The following is a 22,204-nucleotide window of genomic DNA, read 5'->3' on the forward strand; positions in this document are numbered from 1 at the left end:
TTTCTGAGGTATATTTTGTTTAACTTTAATTACAGTTTTACATGTCAATTTTTCATAACTTCACCTAGGTGACCACTTTACTTTGTGGTCAGAAATTGTATACTTGAAGGTGGTCATATGAGTGAGGTTTACTGTATTTTTTGTTTTGTATTTATTTAAATAGTAAGAAAGGTATTTAGTTTTAATTTCCTAAAAATAAGATTTGGCATTCTACACTACATGAGCCTCCAGTCCAATCTCCTCTTTCAAACATATTTAAATATGATGTTTACAGTTAGTTTATTTGTTTTTTTTACTTAAGTTGATACATTTGTAATTAAAATTAAGTACCTATGAAGTTTAACTTTACAGAAAAATTTTCTATATGTATTATTGCTTATGTGAGTTCCTAGATGAGGTTCGAAATCAAGTAAATCGCAAAATTCTTGTGCTAAAAATTATAGCGATAAATTGTGTCGAGAGAGGAAAAAACCTTTGATCTAAACAACGCGACACAAAAAATGTAAACAGTGAGACTCAGAACTGCTCGAACATGTCTTAAACAATCTGTCAATGTCAAACTAGAAGGTAAACTCTAACACGAGTGCTCATAAACAGGTAGATCTTTGACTTGAGTATCTATAAATTTTTGACTGGGATAAATCTCAAAAAATTGGAAATTTTTGATAGATGAAAAACAATCGTTAAAATTTCTAGATGCCAAAAAAATTACAAACAACAGCCTGAATTATGAGTGCAGGTGTTATTGTTTTATAAACAATCTCTGAGCAGAGTCAACAAAGACGTATCAGATGGACACCTCAAATCAGACCTTTCCTGCGACCCGAGATGGTCTTGTTTTGCACCTGGAGACAAGGGAGAGACCAATCGGAGAAAGAGAAAGGTTATGAGAAACCAATCACAAGTACGGATGACAGGAGAAAACATATAAAAATTGAGACTTCAAGGTCGAAAAGGATTTTCTTTCTGACAGTCTCCTCTAACTGTTCCCTGAAGATAGTTCACTGTGTGCTAGTGTGAAAATTTGTGTCACCTAGAGCACCACAGCGATTCTCATCCTGTCGACAATGCCCAAGGATCTGAACTCATTTGCCCCGGGACCTCTACAGACAAAGGACCGAGGAAGTAGAACTATAGACCTGATGTAAGCTATGGATGTTCTCAAGTAAATGGTTTTAAATTGTAAAAGACTTGTTTTTCATTTGCCTCCTTTGCCACAGCCCACATACGTGGTTTCCTTTGGACTCATCCTGATGCGCGATTGATCACACCCCTTTTTAGTCAGCAAATCTTACACTTATGTACTCACCATAGTTCTGAGACTATAATAAACAGTGTATGATCTAAGTCAAAATGAATAAACAAACATTTTCTGGAAATTACACTTTAATTGTAGTTAACTAAGCAAATAAATAATAATCTTAAAAAGATAAAATTAAAATTTGACAAAAACACAGAAAAAATTCCTATTTATTCATCTTTGGTGATATATTGAGACATTATGGCATGAGTTAAGAATGGTGACTCTTGGATTTGAAAACAATAACATGTTAATTTAATTATATATAAAACACATTTTAAAATTAACAAAGTGTTTGCATATGACATATGGATTTGAAATTTTGTTTGTTAAATTGCAGTTTTACTATAGTAGCAAAATGTGTTACATTTTTATTATGTACTTATTTGTTTTAATTAATATAAACAAGACTTTGGTTTTTAAATGATATTTTTGAATAATTTGGAAATATTGAAATTTGTAGGGTTTATTCAATCTAATTATAAACAAACTGAAGCACATGGATCCATTCCCTTTTATAATCAAAATGGTCCTGCAGTTTCTAATCAATCAGTACCAACATCTGGCATGTTAACATCTCAGTCTCAGTTTCAACAGAAATATCCATCTAGAGGTGGAACAAGCAGCACTGATCAAGTAAGATAAATATTAATGCATAATTTTTTGATAAATGTATCCATAAAATAAAAAGTAATAATGCAATACTTTTTAATAATTTAAATATAAATTAAATTATTAATAATTTAAATTAATAAATTTATAGAACATAGAGGTTTTTAAAATTAAATAATTAAAATATTATATGAAAATACAATATAATTATTATTGAATTAGAAATATAATTTGTTTTAAAATGTATTATTGTATAAAAAGCAAATGTCCCTAGATATTAACAGAGTATTTTTAATATTACATACAAAAAAAAGTGCAATATTGTAATTAAATTTAAATAATATAGAAATATATATAATTTAAATTTCAACAAATGATTAGCAATACATACATACATACGTGTGAGAACGCCCAGGGAACGCCCTTGTTTCTCGGCTTTAGGTCGGCAAGACCCACCCCACTGTCAAGGATGGCTAAATTTATCGTATTATCCCGTTTTATCCCGTTAATTAATTGTCAGGTCGAGTGGAGGAAGTGTGGGGTCGTCAATAAGAAAAACGGCAATATCCGTAGTAGCAGGACAACACAGATAAGATTTATTAGAACAGAGAATCGAGTACATCGATGCGACGCATTCCGTCCCTAATCGCGGGAGAGAGAGAGCTCACAATTGTTAGGGGATTCATACCTCTCGGTTATCGCTTATGATTGAGAAGGTTCTTCGGTTCGGCTGAAGGTTCTTCTAGCGTCTTCCCTGGCGGTAAGCGGCAGGATCGGCTTCGAGGTGGAGGCTCCGGCGTCTGGAATGGCCTTTGTACAGGACTCGGGTCAGCGGGTCGTTCCCCTTCTTCCGACCTCAGCCTTAGATCTCTTCCCCCTTTATATACCCCCGGTCCCTTCCGTAACGATCACCAATCGCAAAGGAGGGTGGTGACTTGAGTTCCATGAGTCAGGTGGGATCCGGAGAAGGAGGGAAGCGGTTTTGACGGCGGAAGACTGTACATCCTTCGAAGCTTGATCGTTATCGCAAATCTCGATCGTTATCTCCCGAGGGGATTTGAAATAATGAAAATTTAAACTTGGACCGGCTCAATTCGGTCCTCACATACGTAATAAAATTAATATATATATATAATATGTATATTAATTTTAAATGCTAATCATTTGTTGAATATTATGTAAATTTTAAGTTTATAGATTTACTATTAATATTTTTTCATGTTATTTTATATTAGGTCGTAACACAAATTTTCTCATTGTTCATTAATTATTACATAGTGAAATTCATATATTTTAGAGTTTTGTTTTCATTAAACTTCTTAATAATTTTTAATTATAATTACAAACTGATTTTAAGGTTTTTTTTTTTTTATAAGTTATAAAATTAACCAGTACAGTATGCCTTCAATTTAACAGATTGATTGCAGAAGGGGTGTCTGCTATTGTCAAAAGCTCATTAAATTAAATGTATCAATATTTTTAAAATGCATATTAATAATGAACTTATTATGTACAGGATGTGTTAATGTTATAATACAGGGATGGCAAACCTATGGCATGCGTGCCCAAAGTGGCACGTAATAGAAATCATCTGGCACGTAATGTATCATATGATTTCTGTCTTTTTCAATCATTCTTTCTGTTTATCACCTGATCATCTTTTTTTCAATCAGATTTTTTACATTTATTCGAATTAAAGCGTATTCGTTTAATTTCTTTAAATATCATTATTCGAAGTCTAAGACATTGGCACGCATTAACATCTTTAAAGCTACTAAGTATGCTTACAATATGGCACGCGGACTCAAAAAGGTTCGCCATCCCTGTTATAATATATAAGTATGAATGAAATATTATTAATATTTTATGATGTGTACTAGTGGCCATGAAAATTGCATCATTCATAAAATCTTATAAAACTGTGTTTATTTTTTAAATTAAAAGTAAATGCTCGAAGTGTGTATCAGCGTGTAAGATATTCCTGAATAAAGAGTGATGTTAAAGATGCCCAATGTCTATCTATGCACCCAGTTGTGAAGTAAAGAATAAAAAAAAAATAATGTAAACCTAAAATTTAACAATATAGTTATACTTTACTTTTACTAAAACATGTTGAGCACAAGAAAAAATTTATAATAATAAACTGTAGATAAGACACTGAAATATTTAATTTCATGTAAACTGATAAAACAATGGTAGTTTTTGTGTGTAAGAATTACTTCTTTATCACAATGTCTAAGAGCATTGCTAATCTTATCTATGCATTTTTACTAGAGAATAGGATTGCACATTAGTCTTAAATGAATGAAAGATATGTAATTTTTTTTTTCTGTACAGATAATGTTTTAACTTTAAAATGTACAGTAATCAAAATTATAACAAATTTTATTTAAAATCAGTTTAAAGACCAAAATACAATGATTTATTTAAATAAAATTTTGTACAATTTTTCTAAATGAATTATATTACATGTGAATGTGATTTGAAATGTATAATTCTAACTGATAAAATTTGATGATATATCAGTTCAATATATAACATCATAACCGGAATTGAGCATAGAAAATGAAAAAAATAAGGAACAACAAGAATATGACAAATATAACAGGATGGACATTTAATCTGAATTATTTTTAAAAAAATATGTATAAATAGTTTATGAAATTTTGGAGAGAAAGAAAAAAATTATGCAATTTTTTTCTAAAATACAGTAGAGCATCGATTATCCGACCCCCGATTAACCGACTTATCGGTTAACCGACCGTGTTCTAGTTGGCAAATTCAAATGTCCGCTAGTGATGTGGTGCTACAATATTTGGTTATGTCTTGGCTACTTTAATATTATTTTTGTTAAATTTTTGCATGTTTTAGCTGGCAGCACTGGCTCGACCATGAAGGGAGGCTGGTATTTAAACCAGGCCTAATACACTATACTAATAATGTATTTTTTCATACTTTTCGGTTATCCGACTTTTCAGTTATCCAACCAACCCCAGTCCCCAATTAAGTCGGATAATCGATGCTCTACTGTAATTGATATATATTTTAAATATAGCACTATACAGTTTTGATAACAGAAAAGTGTTCTTTTATCACACTACTAATTTTTCTGTTCTCAGTTTTTTCTGATAATTACAAAACATATTAAGCTTTTATTGACCCCTCTAGAAATAAGTTAGCAAATTTTTATCATTTTTTCAATGTAATGAAGTACAAAATATAATAATGAAAAATCAATAATGAACAAATTAAAATATTTAGCAGCATTTATTTTATCATTAATTTTTTGGAGCAAATGTAAGAATAAAAAAACTGCAACTTTATTTTAACAGATTCTCTACTTGTATTTCTAAATAAAAATATGCCTAACTATCTTGCAATATACATTACCAGGTTGTTCAATAAGTTTTGTCGTTCGATAAAAAAAACACAATTTTATGGTTTGAAATACATTTTATTATTCAATATAATCTCCCTGAACTTCAATACACTTGTTCCAGTGATCTTCTAATTTATGGATTCCATCCCTGAAGTGAGAATCCGGAAGACTGTCGAAATACGCTTCCACGGCTGCTATTACCTCTTCGTTTGATGAAAATCTTTTCCCATGCATGAATTTTTTGAGATGTGAGAACAGCCAGAAGTCAGAAGGAGCTAAATCTGGCAAATAGGGAGGATGTTGCAACAATTCGTATTTTAATTCACTGATTTTCGCGATGGTTTTTTGAGCTGTATGAGAGGGTGCATTATCTTGATAAAAAATGATTTTTTTCTTCTGTAAACCAGGTCTTTTCTCACGAATTTTTACATCCAGCTGGTCCAAAAGGTTACAATAATAGTCTGAGTTTATTGTTTTACCAGTTTGGAGATAATCCACAAACAAAATTCCTTTTGCATCCCAAAAAACTGATGCTAACACCTTCTTGGCTGATTTCTGGACCCTAACTCTCTTCGGAGCCGAAGTACCAGGTTCACACCACTCCTTAGCCTCTTGTTTTGATTCAGGATCATAATGGTAGACCCAAGTCTCATCCATAGTAATGAAACGACGCACAAAATCCTTTTTATTTTTTCTAAAACGCTCCAAATGTTGCTGAGAAAGTTGCACTCGAATGTGTTTTTGCTCCATAGTTAGTGAATGCGGCACCCATTGTGCACACAGCTTTCTATAACCCAAAACATCAGCCAAAATATTGCTCACACTGCCTAATGAGATCCGTAAGGCTTCTACTAAATCTCTCTCAGTTAATCGACGATCTTCCAAAACCATATGCTGTATTTTTGCTACGATTTCTGGTGTTGATGCACTTTTTGGACGTCCTTCACATGGATTGTCTTCAAGACTTGTACGGCCACGTTTAAATTCAGCAACCCATCTTTCTACTGTTCTAATTGAAGGTGAAGAGTCCTTATACACTTTTACCAATCGTTCATGAATTTGTTTTGGTGCTACACCTTCCAAAAATAAGAATTTTATCACTGCACGATATTCAATTTTTTCCATTGTAAAAAAATACACTGACACGTCAACTTTGAACAGCTGCAAATATACGAATGAGTTGACAGATCTACATGAAACTTCACACGTGTTTATTAAAAAGTAGTACTATTTTTAGAGAAATAAAGCGACAAACCTAATAGCGCCATCTCTTATTGAATGACAAAACTTATTGAACAACCTGGTACTTCCAAATGAATATAGGCCCTACTGTTATACATTTGAAATTGTTCAAATTTCCTATTTATATTTTATATTAATTTTATTTTATAATAGCAAATCAGCAAATTAATAAATGAAAGTGAAATGCATTCTGTTATATGTATTGTTTAATATATTCACTGTCATTTATAAGAGAGGAAAATGAGATTGGTTATATTTGATATTTTCATATTCTGAATTAAATGCTTATTATATCTGTGATAGGATAAATTTCTTCTCTCTAAAAAATATTTAAAACAGGCATGATGCTGATTTCTGTCACTGGTTAGGCAACAAAAAATTTTATATAAATTATAATTTAAAAAAAATTATTTATAATCATTGTTTAGTTAATTTAAAGATATTTACCAATGGATTCATGTTGCCTTGGGAGACATCACATCTGTTTCTGGTTTGATCTGCAAAAAATATTGCTAAAGTGATACAATTTGTTACCATCTATTTATAAAGTTGTCATTCCTAGACATTTCCACTTTTGAAAGTAGGGAGATTTAGTTGTTGAGAGAAGACGTATATTTAGTATTATGACAACAAAAGTGTATTGACAATAAATTCCTTAATATATAAATATGAAAAGACATTTAAGACAATATATAAATATGAAAAGACATTTGTCTTAAATGTCTTTTCATATTTATATTTCATATCCATATAAATATTTTCTTTTATATAGAATATTGCAGTTTTTCTTTTCTATAACCATTAATTGAAAGAAGTATAAATATTTATTTGTACTACCATTTCAAAAAAGTAAATTTGTAATGTGTTTTGTATTTATATTTGATTCTTACATTTTATTTCTTTCATGATTTCTTTCACAAAGAAGTAAGCTTAGTTATAGATAAATATTTGACAAAAAATTACAATTAATGTTTACCTGACATATCAGAAAGAATGTTGAGTAAAATATCTTAAGCAAAATATCTCAAGCAAAATATAATGTCCTGTAAATATAAAATTAAGACCATATTAGTGTAGTTTTAGCATTAAAATCAAAATACATGTACTGTACTTACATGATGACCAAACTAAAACTCAAGAATGTGATTAAAATAATGTTAGAGCAGGCAATTATTGCATGATCATACAACATATTCAATATCAGAGTCTATCCCCAAAATCTTTCAAAATATTAAGTAAACCTTGGAAAACAAACATTTCTATTCTAATAAAGAAATTCCTGTAGAAATTTTATTTTTTCTGTATTTAATGATAGAAATACATGTTGATATATTAGGAAAAAAATGCATGATACTGCCTGTCAAAAAATGGCAGAAAATATGTTAAGTATGATATTTGATAGCATATATTAAATAAACGTACTTGTTCAGTTTTTATTTCAAAATAAAGAAATAGACTAAACAAACCTGCTTTGCATTAAAGAAGGACGTTAAACAAAAAAAATTAATTTTCAGAAATTATTTTTTATGATAATATCCTAGTACATGATTTATTGAATTGTGAAATGTTTAAGAAAAAAAGATTATATACAAATGCATAGCCATGATAAAAGAAAGGAAAATGTTTATTATTATATTTTTAGTAAATAATTATAATTTAACAGTTTTTTTTTTCTGAACAATTGTTTGAAGTAACATTTTTACCTATTAAAATGAAAAATACATAATTAAATTTTTCTTATATTGAAATTAGTGTTGCCACTTTTTCAAAATTACTGACCCGGACGGAAGGTCAGGTTTGTTCGAACAGAAATCCCTCATGATTGTGCAATGTTATTTTACCATGCGAAGAATAACATGCACGCCAGTTCTAAATCAATTAGGGACTTGTGTAGTAGGAGCGTCTTAAATTAGTTAATTAATCCTTTCCATGCTGGCGATTTACAGCAAATAATTGAGTGGAATTCGTCATGCGGCGCATTTTTTGCAGTTTTTGGATAATTTTTAAATCGTGCTATGTTTAATCTGTTTTTTGTGTTTGATTAAGAACATATCACAGTTTACGATTGTTTAATTTTTAGTTTAATAGAAATTTAAAATAATATTAAAATTTGAAGCTTACGAACAAAAGAAAAAATAATTAATTTACAGAAAATCGCTAAACTTTGTACATTTGTTAGTTAGATACATCTGTCTTCTTTTTAAATAAAAGAAACCGCAGCTCTTTAGCTAGAGTGGGGGAGAAGTTATTGCCATTATTTACACTATGTCTCTAATCACTTGGCAGGGAGAGGGTCTATTTTACCGAAATATTTATGGCTTAGGGGTGGTCACAATACACTTTTTGGCTTAAACAAAGTCAATCAACCTACAGAATAGCGAATTAAAGCTAAGATCGCTGGAAAATCGAATATAACGCAAAATAATCGAATTTTTTTATTAATTATGCCGAAAGGCGTATGCCACATCACGAATTAACGGCAAGTCACGTGACATACGCCTAAAGGCGTATAACCACATGGAAAGGGTTAAGAAATGAAATAACTTAGCTTTAGAGCTGAAAAGCAAAAAAAGGAGGGTCACCAGGTTGCGACGCACATTGGCATAAGATGGCAAATTAACTTTCGGTGAGAGTGTGAAGTCTTTTGCTATTAAAATAAAGTAAATTTATAAAAATATTTGCTAGTACTTTGTTTTACCATAATTTTACAATTTCTATGAAATCCCAGACAAAATTAATAATTAACCCGGACAATGAATTAAAAACCGGACTGTCCGGGTGAAAGCCAGACAGGTGGCAACACTAATTGAAATACTTTCAAAATGCCAATAAATATTTTTATTTATTTTTAGTTGTGTCAGCAAGTCAATAATATGACATTATCACAAGTAACTGCACATTCACAAAGTTTTGGTAATCCTTCAGTTCCCTCTGTGAGAAGTAACTTCGGTCCATTGCCAAATTTAAATTCTACAAGCAGTGCCTATCAGCCAATGCCTGCATCAGCTTTTCCTTCAGTTCCCACATATACTCAATCAAATAGAGATTTTATTTCTCCTCCACCTCCTCCTCCTCAATCACAGCATTCAACTTTCAATCAAGGAACTAATGTGCTTCAGAATCAAGCTCCATTACCCCCTACAACACAGTTCTCAAGTCCATCATATGGCCTTCCATTAAGTTCTTCATCAGTTAATAATTCACCATCAGTATCATCAGGTATTGGTACAAATGTAGCTGCTTTTAGTCAGAAACCACCACCTGTACCTTACAGTAATTCTACTAATAAGATGCAATCAAATCCTGGATCTTTGCCACCAATACCACCACCACCAAGTTCATTAGGACCATCAATGAATAATATGCAGCAGTATCCTATGACTGCATCTCAGCCAATGGGACAATATCCACCAATGTCCAAAATGTCATCTCTGCAGGAACATTATCCTCCTGTATCATCTCAAATTCATCAGCAAATTTCACCGACTGGAACAACTCCTTCAAATTATCAATCTCAATATAATCAGTCTGGAATTGGATCTCCTCCATTACCTGGAATGCCATCTGCTAATAGAATGAGTGGTTCTGTACCTCAGTCTCCACCACCACCACAGCTTCAAAGAAGACTTGATCCTGATCAGATGCCTAGTCCTGTAAGTACAGTTTTTATATTAATGTACTGTTTCTATATATAATAATATTTTGTTAATGTTGATTAAATTCAAATAACAAATAAATTAGAGTAATCAGTTTTGTTTCTTTATATTTATATGTGACCTATTAAAAAGTGAACTGTTAATTAAAAACTATTCCAACCCTGCATTTATGTCACTGTGAATAATTTTTCATTTATCTAAAAGCAAATCTTTTCTTGCATTTGTATTTAGTTCTCTAATTATTATATTTTAGACAAATCAATTTTTTCAATTACTGTATAATAAATATAACACATTATTATATAAATGTAATAATAAGCAAATAAATAATACTAGGATATAATACTTTTATTTTGAAACACATTATTACAACTCTCAGTTGTGTATCTTGTGTATCTTCTTTTTGATATAAAACTAAATTAGTTAACACGTTGACTGCCATCTACGAGATGACTCGTAGTTACCATTTCTGCCTAGGACGCCACCTACGAGTTATATCGTAGTTTGTTTCCTTGCCATATTTGTGCAGCTACGATGTAATTCGTAGTATATCAGTGTAAATATGAATAGATAGCTTCAGGGGCAAGAACAAAAAATCAAGTTTGGCTTACATGAACAGAACATTTATTAATAAATGAACAGAAAATATAATCATAAAAAGTTTATTCAAAATCGAAAGCAAAACAATATTTTTATTGTTTGTGATAATTTATAAAACAATCTTTTACGCAAAGGGCTGGCTTCTCAAGACAGATTGGACAGAAATAACGTGTTTCTCGGCATTTTTTAGCTTTGGTACAAATTCGACATGGCTTTGTCAGATGTTGTTTTTTCTGAGTAGATGGGATACTCTGTAAATAGTGAAGCTTCTGCAATTTAATTTTTTTTGAAACTGGTTGAATCTCTTCTCCAATCAACGCTTTGACGAATGCTTCTCTAAACTTTATAAGTTTTATTTTAGAAGAAGTTGCTTTTTGAAAGAGTTTGTGCGCATTATGTATATATATTTCTATAATATGTAATGCAACCTTTTTGGGCCATCTAATAGTCTTTCTTAGAGATGTGTAGTACGATAGCATTTGATCTGATTGTCAATGCCAGACATTCCATGATTATAATCTCGAATTATATTCGGTTTCATCGAACATTTTCCATTGCGATTGAACACCTCTACCATTTCAACAACATGCATGTTTGAAATGGTAAGGACTTCTCGTTTGTCTTTCCATTTACATACAGTAACAGGACCATTTCGCTGCCAAATAAACTCCCCCATCCTCACCAAAAATTTTGTCAGATTCTGAATCACTTAGATTAGTGTAGTAATCAAGTTGTTTTTTAGTCAGTGGTCTTTTCTTATCCATTTTGGGATATTTATAATTTGATTATAAAAATAAATAAAAAATAACACTCTCAAAAAAGACGTAAATGTGATGTGCTCGCCTCTATATCCGATTTATTACTAATGAATTTAGACGCACATCTCCGATTGGCTGTAGCGAAGTGACAGGACGAATCGTGTCTGTGCACGAATTAACTCGTAGTTTGGCTTTAGCGAAGAGCTTTCTGTTACATAAGCCAACTACGAGATAATTCGTAATACCTTTATTTTAAGAAAAACACATTCTATATGCTATTTGATTATTACTATGTACTCTGATTAGAGTTTTTAATAATATAATATAATTAAATTAAATTGGCGTTTTACAACAGAATCCTAAAAAGTCACGTGGCAGTCAACGTGTTAATAATCACAATCATTGATCATTTCATAAAAATGGTTATAGGTAATTATATCTATAAAATCATATTTATAATTCTGTATTTATTTCTAATTGTAAAGCTATTTTGCTGTATTTTATTTTGAAACATCAATTACTGTATTTTATGATATACAAGACACAACTTTTGTCTAAAGAAAAAAAAATTGTCCCAAATCTTTTATGTGAAGCTGCATCTCTTATAGGTTAATGAATTTCTCATACAGCTTTTAGTAGACTCCAGATAATCCCTACCTAACCCAGCTCTTGAATAAAAATGATATTGTTTAAACATATTATTTTTTTTTTGTTATAGCTAAGCTGTTTTTGTATGTATTCAAGTTATAATATTTTAATGATAAATGTCTTCTTTTAAACTTCTGTTTTTTTGATAAATAAGTGTACATTCTAATTTTACTTTTTTTTAAAACTGGAATTCGGTAAAAAAAAAAAAAATGGTGCTGTGAGTGCCAAAGGTACAGGATGACTTAAATGCATTAAAAACTTTTCCTAAATATTTTTGCTAAAATGGAAGTGTGTCTTATATGCCGTTAAAAATATGCTTAAGGATTAATACATTATTATAAAATATTTTAATGAAATTAGATTATTTTAAAACAATAAAATTACTTATACTTTGTTGAAAAAATTATAAAGCAAAACAACAACCAGATTACATTGGGATACTTTCCACAATTATATTTTAATTAATTACTAAATAATTTGTCACTAGAGGAATTATTTAGTAATTAATTAAAATATAATTGTGGGAAAGTAGCCCAATGTAATCTGGTGGTTGCTTGGCTTTACAAATTTATTAAGTTGCATGAGGTTTTTTTATGAAAAGATTATAAGCATTTGAAAAGTAATTAATGCTTTTGAATGCTTTTATTTAAATGTAACTTGTTATTAATACTTTGAGATAAAAACAATTAAACTATATTGTGAGTCTCTTCATTTAATTTAATATCAGCTAGGCACAGAGTTTATTTGCACTCAATAATAGTACAATTTAAACAAACCATGTTCCACAGGTCCCTTTTCTATGATATTGTAATCACTTATTATATTGTCACTATGTTTGCACTAATAAAGTTTCATTTGATTCAAATACCTCTTTTATGGTATACTTTTTTTTGTCAATGAGTGTAAATTGAGAATGCCTTCAGTTTTAAGTTGTCTTCAGTTAAAACTACAAGCTTTAGTACCTTGTAGAATCTCTTCTTGCCTGAATATATGTGGCAATATAGTCAGTATGCAGACATGCTGACAAAGGCATTTACACTCGTAGATGGCTGAAGCTGGTCCCTTCTGGTCTCAACTATTTGATGGGCCACAAATTTGGAGACTGGAAAGGCCATGTAAGTGTGGCAATATGGCAGATACATTCTTGAAAATCTTTGCTGCTGAGCATTATCCTGTCAGAAAATGGCTGTTTATAGCCCTATCATGAAAGGCAATGTGTGAGAATGCAGGGTTTTCTGAACATATTGTCATGCTGTTAATGCCCTTGTATCATTACTAAGAGTAACTTACTGTTGTATGAGATGGCTTGCCAGACTATAGCGATGGAGCAGTATTTCACCTACTGGTAAAGGTAGAATTAAAACACTCACTTGTGGTCTTCTACACTAACATTTTGATCATCTCTTTCCAAACAGAACAGGATTTATTATTAAAGATGATATACTGCCAGTCCATACTTTTCTGTTACAATCCCACTGCAAACAAAACCAATGGTGTTGGGGTGCTAATGACAGGGTATGTATTTGCCTCTGCTAGTCATCTGTAAATGGTATGTGAAGAGAGGATTCTGTAACAAGATCTGTTGGCAAACTATGACACTATGGCAACTGTTTGTGCTTGTCTTATGATCAGACCATTATCTGTCTTGATAGAAGTGTCTGGAGTGTCCAGATCCTGCTTATCATGTATATATGCCCTCATATAACCATTATCCCCAAGACCTCACATTCAGGTCAGAACGGCCCAGATTATAGGTAATTTGATGAAATGGCCATCTTGCTTTCTTCAGTCTGGTGATTTAGGCTTTCATAAATTCTGTCAGCTGTGTGTAATGTTTTTGATTCCATCACAAAGGCATTCAAAGATCTTCAAACAGTAGGTACACTGAAAATTCTGAATACAGTGAGTTTCTGAAAGTCTTTTTATAGTTTATTGGAGTAACAATTTTAAGGCACAAATGTAATCATTTATATATTTGTCTGAGACATAGCTGTATGCTAAGTTTTGCAGTAATTAGACACTTCTGTCTGGATATTTAACTTTTTTTGCAATGAGTGTATTTACATATTGTTTTAATTTTCAATAACATATTAGATACTGAAATAATGAAATTGTAGATTTATGATGTACAGTTATATAGGAAAAAGGATAATGATTAAGAATATTAATTATTATATGAATGTATGTTTTATTTCTAATATTAATAAAAATTTAGAAACTGCATTTTTTAAACAATTGTTTTGTTTTTATAATTGACTTAAATCACTTTATTCTACAGATTCAAGTAATTGAAGATGATAAAAAGAATAGATCAGGTGAATTTTGTACCAACACAAGAGGTCAGGTTCCACCTTTAGTGACTACTGATTTTACAGTTCAAGATGGAGGTAAAAGATGAATTTGAATTAAAACTCTTACTCTATGTATAATTGACTAACGCAATGTGTAACATAATTATAAGACCAGTAAGAAATCTATGTTGAAAGAACAATACACTTTAACTTTTGCCTTTTGTTTTTAGTACATAATTTTTACAGCATATGCATCTCATTGCAGTATGTGAGCCATTCAAAATCAAGAAGATACATTGACTTTAAAAAAGGATTTGAATGATAGGAAACTTATCTGTAACATAATTATATGACCAGTAAACATTAATTCCAAATTATGTTATTTTAATAACTTACAGATCTTCCATTTTTTTGAAATTAATGAAAACACAATATTTGGCATGAATCCATTAATTTTTTTTTAGTTTCAGGCATGAAATATTCACCCAAGCTTCATCCAGTTCACTTCTAAGTGCTTTAACAGATACATACTACTCCAAGTTTTCATATACCATTGACATTAGTAGTCCGCATAGGGTTCAGATCAGCACTTAATGATGGCCACTCTACTAAAATGATATTCCTATTTAAGAATATGTTGTTTTGATGAGTTAGAAATATGATGGCTGACATTACTTTGTTGAAAAACTCAATTATCTTCTGCTATCAAATGACCTGTTGGAAGATGTATTTCTAGGAGTTCCTGATAGGTTTTTGAAGTAGGTCTGCCATTTACAAAGACCAAATATCTTTCCCTTAGAAGAAAATGTCACTCATACCATTAATGAGCAACCACAAAATTAACTGAACCTTTCCCAGGATTCTTTCCAAATATCATGCCAGTAATAAGTGTTATCTTTCATTCCATCAAGATTAAACTTTTTCATCTGAAAAAATTACTTTACTCCATTCTTTTAACCAGGTCATAACATTTTAGTGCATTTTAATCTTGCATCTACATGCACTTTTCTACATTTTGGTTTTTGTCTTCAGTTGAAATATTTAAATATGATCAGACTTCATTATTTTACATCGCTTCTTCTGTGAGGTGTTTGCTGTCTGAACATAAAAATCTTTTGTGAAAGTGTTTGCTATCCGATTTGTTTGTTAACTGATCACCCACTGTACTGTTGAAAATTATGCAAGAAGTTTATTGGTGCAATGACAAACTTTGCTTTATCAATGTATAGTTTTGTCATATTGAAACTTTTTAGTACTTTGTTTAGTCTCCTTTTTGTTTAATAACTGCTTTTAATGATGAGCAATGTGGTTTGTAGACTTTAGGGTCAATTTCATTCCATGCCAATTGTTATCATTTGTTTCGGCTCATGTTTGATTTTTGGATGTTTCTTGGCTACTTTTCTTTTTATTTCTTTCCACAGATGTTCAATGGGATTCTGATCTACACCAATCCAAAATGATAACATCCTGGATTTCAAATATTCTTTCACTACTTAGCTGTATGTATTGGAAGACAAAAATTTGTTCTACTTCTAATTTGATAGCTAAAGTAAAAAGATTTTCATGCAATATTTTTAAGCACTATTTGTTTCTCATGGTCTCATCAATAAACACCAGTTTCCAATTTCTTTGCTGCTCATACATGCCAAACCGTCATAGAATCATCTCCATGTTACATAGTTGGTTTAATACATATTTGATTAAATGCTTCTCTTGTTTTTTTTTCCAAACTTTTTTAGCCCCCTTATATTTAAACAGGTTGCACTTACTTTTATCAGACCAAATAACATAATTCCACAACATAACTGAATTCTCCAGATACTTTTTTGACCACAGAAGTCATTTCTTCTTGTTTTGTTCACTTATTTATTAAAGTTTAAAGAAATCTGATGATTCTAAGAAATAAATACAAAATTCTTAAGTAAAATATAAATTTAAATACTTTAAATTAACAAAAAAAGTTTTATTTAAGAACTATTAAAAGCAAAGTGATTTATAGGAATAAAGATCTATTATTAAATTTGCATTTACATTCATTATGAAACACTGATATTTTATTTTCTCTATATATCTTGAAGTGGATTCTTATGAATTTTGCTTGATGAGAAAGTTAAAAGCCACTCTTAATTAAAATTAAACTTACAGCCACTAATTTTAAACCCAAAAGAATTTTTTCATAAATTACTTAAATTGTTTGGTTTGTAGTTCAGATTTTTATTATACTGTTTTCATATGATTTTATATTCTATATAATATTGCTTTTTTTTAAAAAAGTATGATGGTTGGTTTTTTCAGGCTCCGATTGTCCATAAAACAAAGACAAGTGTAAATAACAAAATGAATTTATTACCGAAAGTTAGGTGCAAACATGGTTACTTTTTGACATAATCACCCTGAAGATTGAGGAATTTGTCATATCTGTGAATGAACTTTTCCATCCCCTTGTCATAGAATGTTGCTGCCAGTGAATTGAGATGGTCTTAATGTAACATTGTTTTGAAGATCGTCATTAGTTTCAAACCTTTGCCCTGCTAGCCACGTTTTCAATTTAGGGAAGAGATGGAAGTCTTCACACATTAAAAAGTTTTAAGCTGAGTGGAAGTCTGAAAGGTGGAAGTCTTCACCACCTTTAAACACCCAGTGTATAGCTCCAATTTAGTGCCGTGCCACTTCCACCTCTTTCCTGAACAGGAAAAGTGGCTAGGACGGCAGAGGTTTGAGACTAATGACGATCTTCAAAACAACAATGGGCCCATCTCAAGTCATTGGCAGCAACATTCTATGACAAGGGAATGGAAAAGCTCGTCCACAGATATGATAAATTCCTCAATCTTCATGTTCATTATGTAACCATGTTTGTACCTTACTTTTGGTAATAAATTCATTTTGTTATTTACACTTGTCTTTGTTTTATGGCCAATCTGAGCTTGAAAAAAAACAGCCTACATACGAATTGAATAAGATTCAAATTATTACATGATTTCATATTTTAATTGTCAAATATTTTAAATATTTAATTTTAAATGTAAATAATTTTACTTCTGGGAATTTTTTAGATGATGAAATTTTCGTTTTTATAGCAAAAAGTATTTTTATCTCACTTGTCACTTGGTATTATTTAATTATACTTTACTATGTTATTATGATGCATTCTGATATTTTTTATTTTTAATACAAAATCTAACAAGAAAAGGAACAAAGTTATTAATTTATAAATCATTTTAAATTATTTAACTTGATTTATATTTTAAGAATTTTTGTAACTATTTTTAGGTATATGCAGCCCTCGATTTATGAGATCTACAATTTATAATGTTCCCTGTACATCAGATATGTTGAAACAGACGTCAGTTCCATTTGCTATAACAATAAGTCCATTTGCACAGTTAAATGAAGCTGAGGTATATATTCTTTCATATAATTTTTTTAAAACTAAAAAGTACATAGATAATAAATAGTTATAAATGAATAGTTCAAAAACACATAAGCCTTTATTTTAAAATTAAAATTTTTAGAGAGTTTAGAAACTTGATTTCATTTATACTTACACTAACTGTTTAGTTAGTGTAAGTATTGTTTTATGTATACAGTTAGAGATAAAACTCATTAAAATGATAAAAACGTGAAAAATTTTGATTTATTTATACAGGAAATTTTACATTCTGACAAAAGAGGACATAAACTTATTTATTTATTTTACACTTGATAGGAAATGTAAAAACACAATTGATTTCCATTTATTTTTACAATTTACCAAAAACTAACAATAATTCAAATTTGAATTATTTCAAACATTATTTTATTATATACTATTGTTTATAGCATATACTATGCAAAAACATTTTTCCAAGTTTTCTATTTTTTTAATTTACTTATGTTGTATTTTGCTATTAAATGTTATGTATGCACAACTTTTCTCTATAATCTTTTTATTTTAATGGTATTTATATTTTAAATTCATAATTTTTCTATAAACATATTATGAACTATCTGTCAGAGTTGACTAGACCAGTTAAAATTTTACTTGTTCATATAACAAAAGGTTTCTTATTGAAAGGTTCTGGGTTCTCGAATTAACAAATTGCTTGTTTAATAAATGTATTAATTTTTTACACTTTGAATGTCTTATTTTAATCTGTTAATATCCAACAAGACATTTTAGAAGAGAGGTGTTCATATGATCTAAAATTTATTTTTAATAAACAAAATTATTTTATGGCATAATTCCATAATTTTTATATTTTTTATAATTATTTGCAACTTTTTTCAATACATTTGTTTTATTCCTAATTAAAATTACTTTAAGTTCTATTTTTCAAGTTCATGTAACCATACATGATAGTAAGTAAGATGTTTAAATATAATGTTTGAATTAAAAAAATGACTGAAATTTTGATTTTATAGATAATATGAAAATGTGATTCATCAGTTTTTTAAAAATATATTTTTCATATTTTTGAAGAATATTTATAGCTATGTGCATTCATGAATATAGTGTAACATAGGTTTTGTTATGAGAGTGAATATTATATGCTGCTAGATTTAAGTGTAATAAAGATAAATTTTAAAATATGTATTATTCCACTGATGAAGCTAAGCAAAAAAATTAGAAACGTGAGTCGTGTTCGATGTACAGTACAATGTATGTTACAGATTGTTTTATTGATATTGTGTTTTTTGTATTTATTAAAATAATTGTTTTTGTAATTCAAATATTCAATGAATATATTTTGTTGTATTACAACAAAATGATCTGAACTTAGTTTTTTCACTATGCATAGAATTTTATTGTATCAATAGCGAGGTTGAGGCTGAAGTTTTAAATGCAAAAATGTGTTCATCAGACGTTCAGCGCTGCCTTCCTGTAGGCCTAGGTTTAGAAGTTTCAAATGCCATTGTCAAACTTCTAGGCCTAGGCCTAGAAGTTTCACAATGGCATTTGGAAAGTCAGTGGAATCATGCTCAACATTCCAAACGCCATTGTCAAACTTCTAGGCTTAGAGGAAAGCGACGCTTAACGTCCAACGTACACATTTTCACATTTAAAACTTCAGCCTCAACCTCGCTAATATTTGTTGTAAAAAGATTACACTTTTTTATAATTTGCATAAATTATAAAATACATAGTTGTCATTATAACAAAAATATTATATGGTAATATTTATTTTAGCTTACACTATAATTTAGAGATTTAAATAGGTAATTTTTGTTTAACAGTGTCTGTTATGTAGTCAATACACAAACAAGCATTTATTTTTTCCTAGTTTTAAAATTGTAATTATTGATAGAAAAATAGAAAATTAATTATGTTTAAATACATATTGCAGTGTATATTTTATTATTGCAGTTTAATATGATATTAAGTAAAAAGACTAATAAATATGAAATACAAATGATAAGTTTGAAAACATTTCTAGAAATAAGAATGTTATAGAAAAAAATTTAAATCTGTAGGTAATAAAAAACTTCACTATGATATTAGTTAGTAAATAATATATATATATATATATATATAAAATATTTTAGGTACCACCACCTATATCTAATCCTGGTGATATGGGTCCTGTTCGTTGCAATAGGTGTAAAGCATATATGTGTCCATTTATGCAATTCATAGATGGTGGAAGAAGATTTCAATGTGTGTTTTGTAAAAGTGCAACTGAAGGTAATATTAATATTTTCTATTGTAGTGAATCCTGATTTATGAGTATTTAATATACAAGAAGTTATTTTATTCCTCTCTTCAATTTGAGATGAAATATTTTATACAGCAAGCATAGATCAATACAAGAATAAAATATTCTTGCAAATAGCAAATGCAATGAGATTGAAATTCTCATGCATTTAGATTAGATGGTTTGTGAATAAATGAACATAATGAATAAATACACAGTGTGAATGAAGCAAAGAAAATGGAGAATAGAACTTCCATTTTCTTTTTTTGTTTCTACTTTGTTCATTAGGAGTAGTTTTATTTGTTCTAATGTCCCTATGCAAAAGTTTAGCAAACTTTATCCCTATATTCTATCTGTGGTTAAAATTTTATTAATTAAAAATAAATTTCACTTTACTTGTTTACTTATTTAAAATTTTTGGAATAGCTATTTATGACACTTGATTATTACAAATTGTTTCATTGCTTTACTGCTCTATTATAATCAAGCAGTACAGATATCAACAATAAAATCATTTTGTAGCAGTTTACAGAGACAAAGTAATAAAATAAGTAAAAAGTTTAGAATAGATAACATATTCTTAAAACTTTATTTTTAAAAAATTATCTATTAACACCATCATTAAGTAAGATGGGAAAAAATCAACACTTTATTTGATACTGTTAGGTGGAAAAAAATTGTATTCTAAACAAAATATTTACATAATTTATTAATAAACCAATGATTTTGAGATATAATTGTCTAGATATGACTAAGGAGAATGTATGTTTATTACTAATAACTTTTAAAGACATTGAACTTTAGAAATATTATTGACATTTATAAGTTAAAGAAGAAAATTAAGTAAGTAATTATATAGTTGAGGAAATATTTTTAGGGAAACCTGAAAGAAATGTGACCACTTCTGTCTTCTGATCACTTGCTTCAAAATGTTTATGCTTGAATTCAGTTTAATATTCAAATTATTTCGTTTAATTAGATCATTTCAGTTAATAAATAAACAGACTTTTGTTCTATATTGAATTTTATTCTAACATACATTTTAGTTAATTTCCCAGCACGAAGAGTTTGTATAACAAATATTTTTAGTTTACTTTATAAATCTGCTTCAGGTTTGAAATTTTACAATTTGAAATTTCCTTTTGCTGGAAAATTAAGTTATTGATTTTCTTACTAGATATTCATTCCAGTTATAATTTTAAACTTTAACATACATTTTACAATTCTTTTACATACACATAAGTCACATCGTGTTTTTGATATAGGAAGTCTTTGTGATATCATGTATTATATTACTGTAATCTGTAAGTTACTAAAGACTACGTTGTTGTATATTGTATATCAATAATAAAATATTATATATATATATGATATTTTATTATTTGATATACTTCTATGTTCTTAATTTTGAACATAACACTTATTTTATCTTTTTTCTTTAAATATTCTAGTACCAGAAGAATATTTTGCATATTTGGATCATATGGGTGAAAGAACTGATAAATATCAAAGGCCAGAACTTTGTCTTGGTTCTTATGAATTTATTGCTACAAAGGATTATTGCAAGGTAAATGATCCATTTAAATAATAAGGTTTGCTAATTCAAAACAAAAAAAATTATGAACTTTTATTTTCAGAATGGTCAATTCCCTAATCCTCCAGCCTTTATATTCATGATAGATGTTTCTTATAATAGTATAAGAAATGGAATGGTAAAATTATTATGTGAAAATATGAAGAAAATTTTAATGAATTTACCAAGGTAATTAAATTTATAAATAATTGCAAATTCATAGTAAATAAATAGAGGTTTTTTTTTTTACCCAGTGTATTATTGTACAAGTAAAATTTGATATATTACTTGGTAGAAAGATTACTGTAATTTTTTAAGAATGACTCATGAGTTATCTGTATGTCAGTTTGAAAGCAAGTGAAACTTATGTGATGATATGGTATATCTATGTGATTATGGTATTTTATGGATATATTCCAATTTTAACTTGCAATTATGAAGTTATCAACAACTTTTCTTTTGTCTAAATT

The 22,204-nt window shown here is 29.2% G+C and overlaps 2 protein-coding genes across 2 annotated transcripts in view; both read left to right on the forward strand.

The window, feature by feature from the left end:
* LOC136981044 (protein transport protein Sec24C-like) overlaps positions 1-22,204 on the forward strand; it is an 82,100-nt gene that overhangs the window by 28,405 nt on the left and 31,491 nt on the right. Inside the window, exons 3-9 of the mRNA XM_067277309.1 lie at positions 1,764-1,936; positions 9,386-10,186; positions 14,474-14,582; positions 17,760-17,887; positions 20,013-20,151; positions 21,613-21,728; positions 21,799-21,923. Of these exons, the coding sequence (XP_067133410.1) occupies positions 1,764-1,936; positions 9,386-10,186; positions 14,474-14,582; positions 17,760-17,887; positions 20,013-20,151; positions 21,613-21,728; positions 21,799-21,923 (1,591 nt within the window). The remainder of the gene's footprint in view (positions 1-1,763; positions 1,937-9,385; positions 10,187-14,473; positions 14,583-17,759; positions 17,888-20,012; positions 20,152-21,612; positions 21,729-21,798; positions 21,924-22,204) is intronic.
* Positions 1-22,204, forward strand: part of Herc4 (HECT and RLD domain containing E3 ubiquitin ligase 4) — a 148,488-nt gene that overhangs the window by 19,723 nt on the left and 106,561 nt on the right. The window lies entirely within an intron of this gene.

This window comes from Centruroides vittatus, unplaced genomic scaffold, assembly GCF_030686945.1.
Source record: "Centruroides vittatus isolate TY-2023 unplaced genomic scaffold, ASM3068694v2 contig_742, whole genome shotgun sequence".
NCBI lineage: Eukaryota > Metazoa > Arthropoda > Arachnida > Scorpiones > Buthidae > Centruroides > Centruroides vittatus.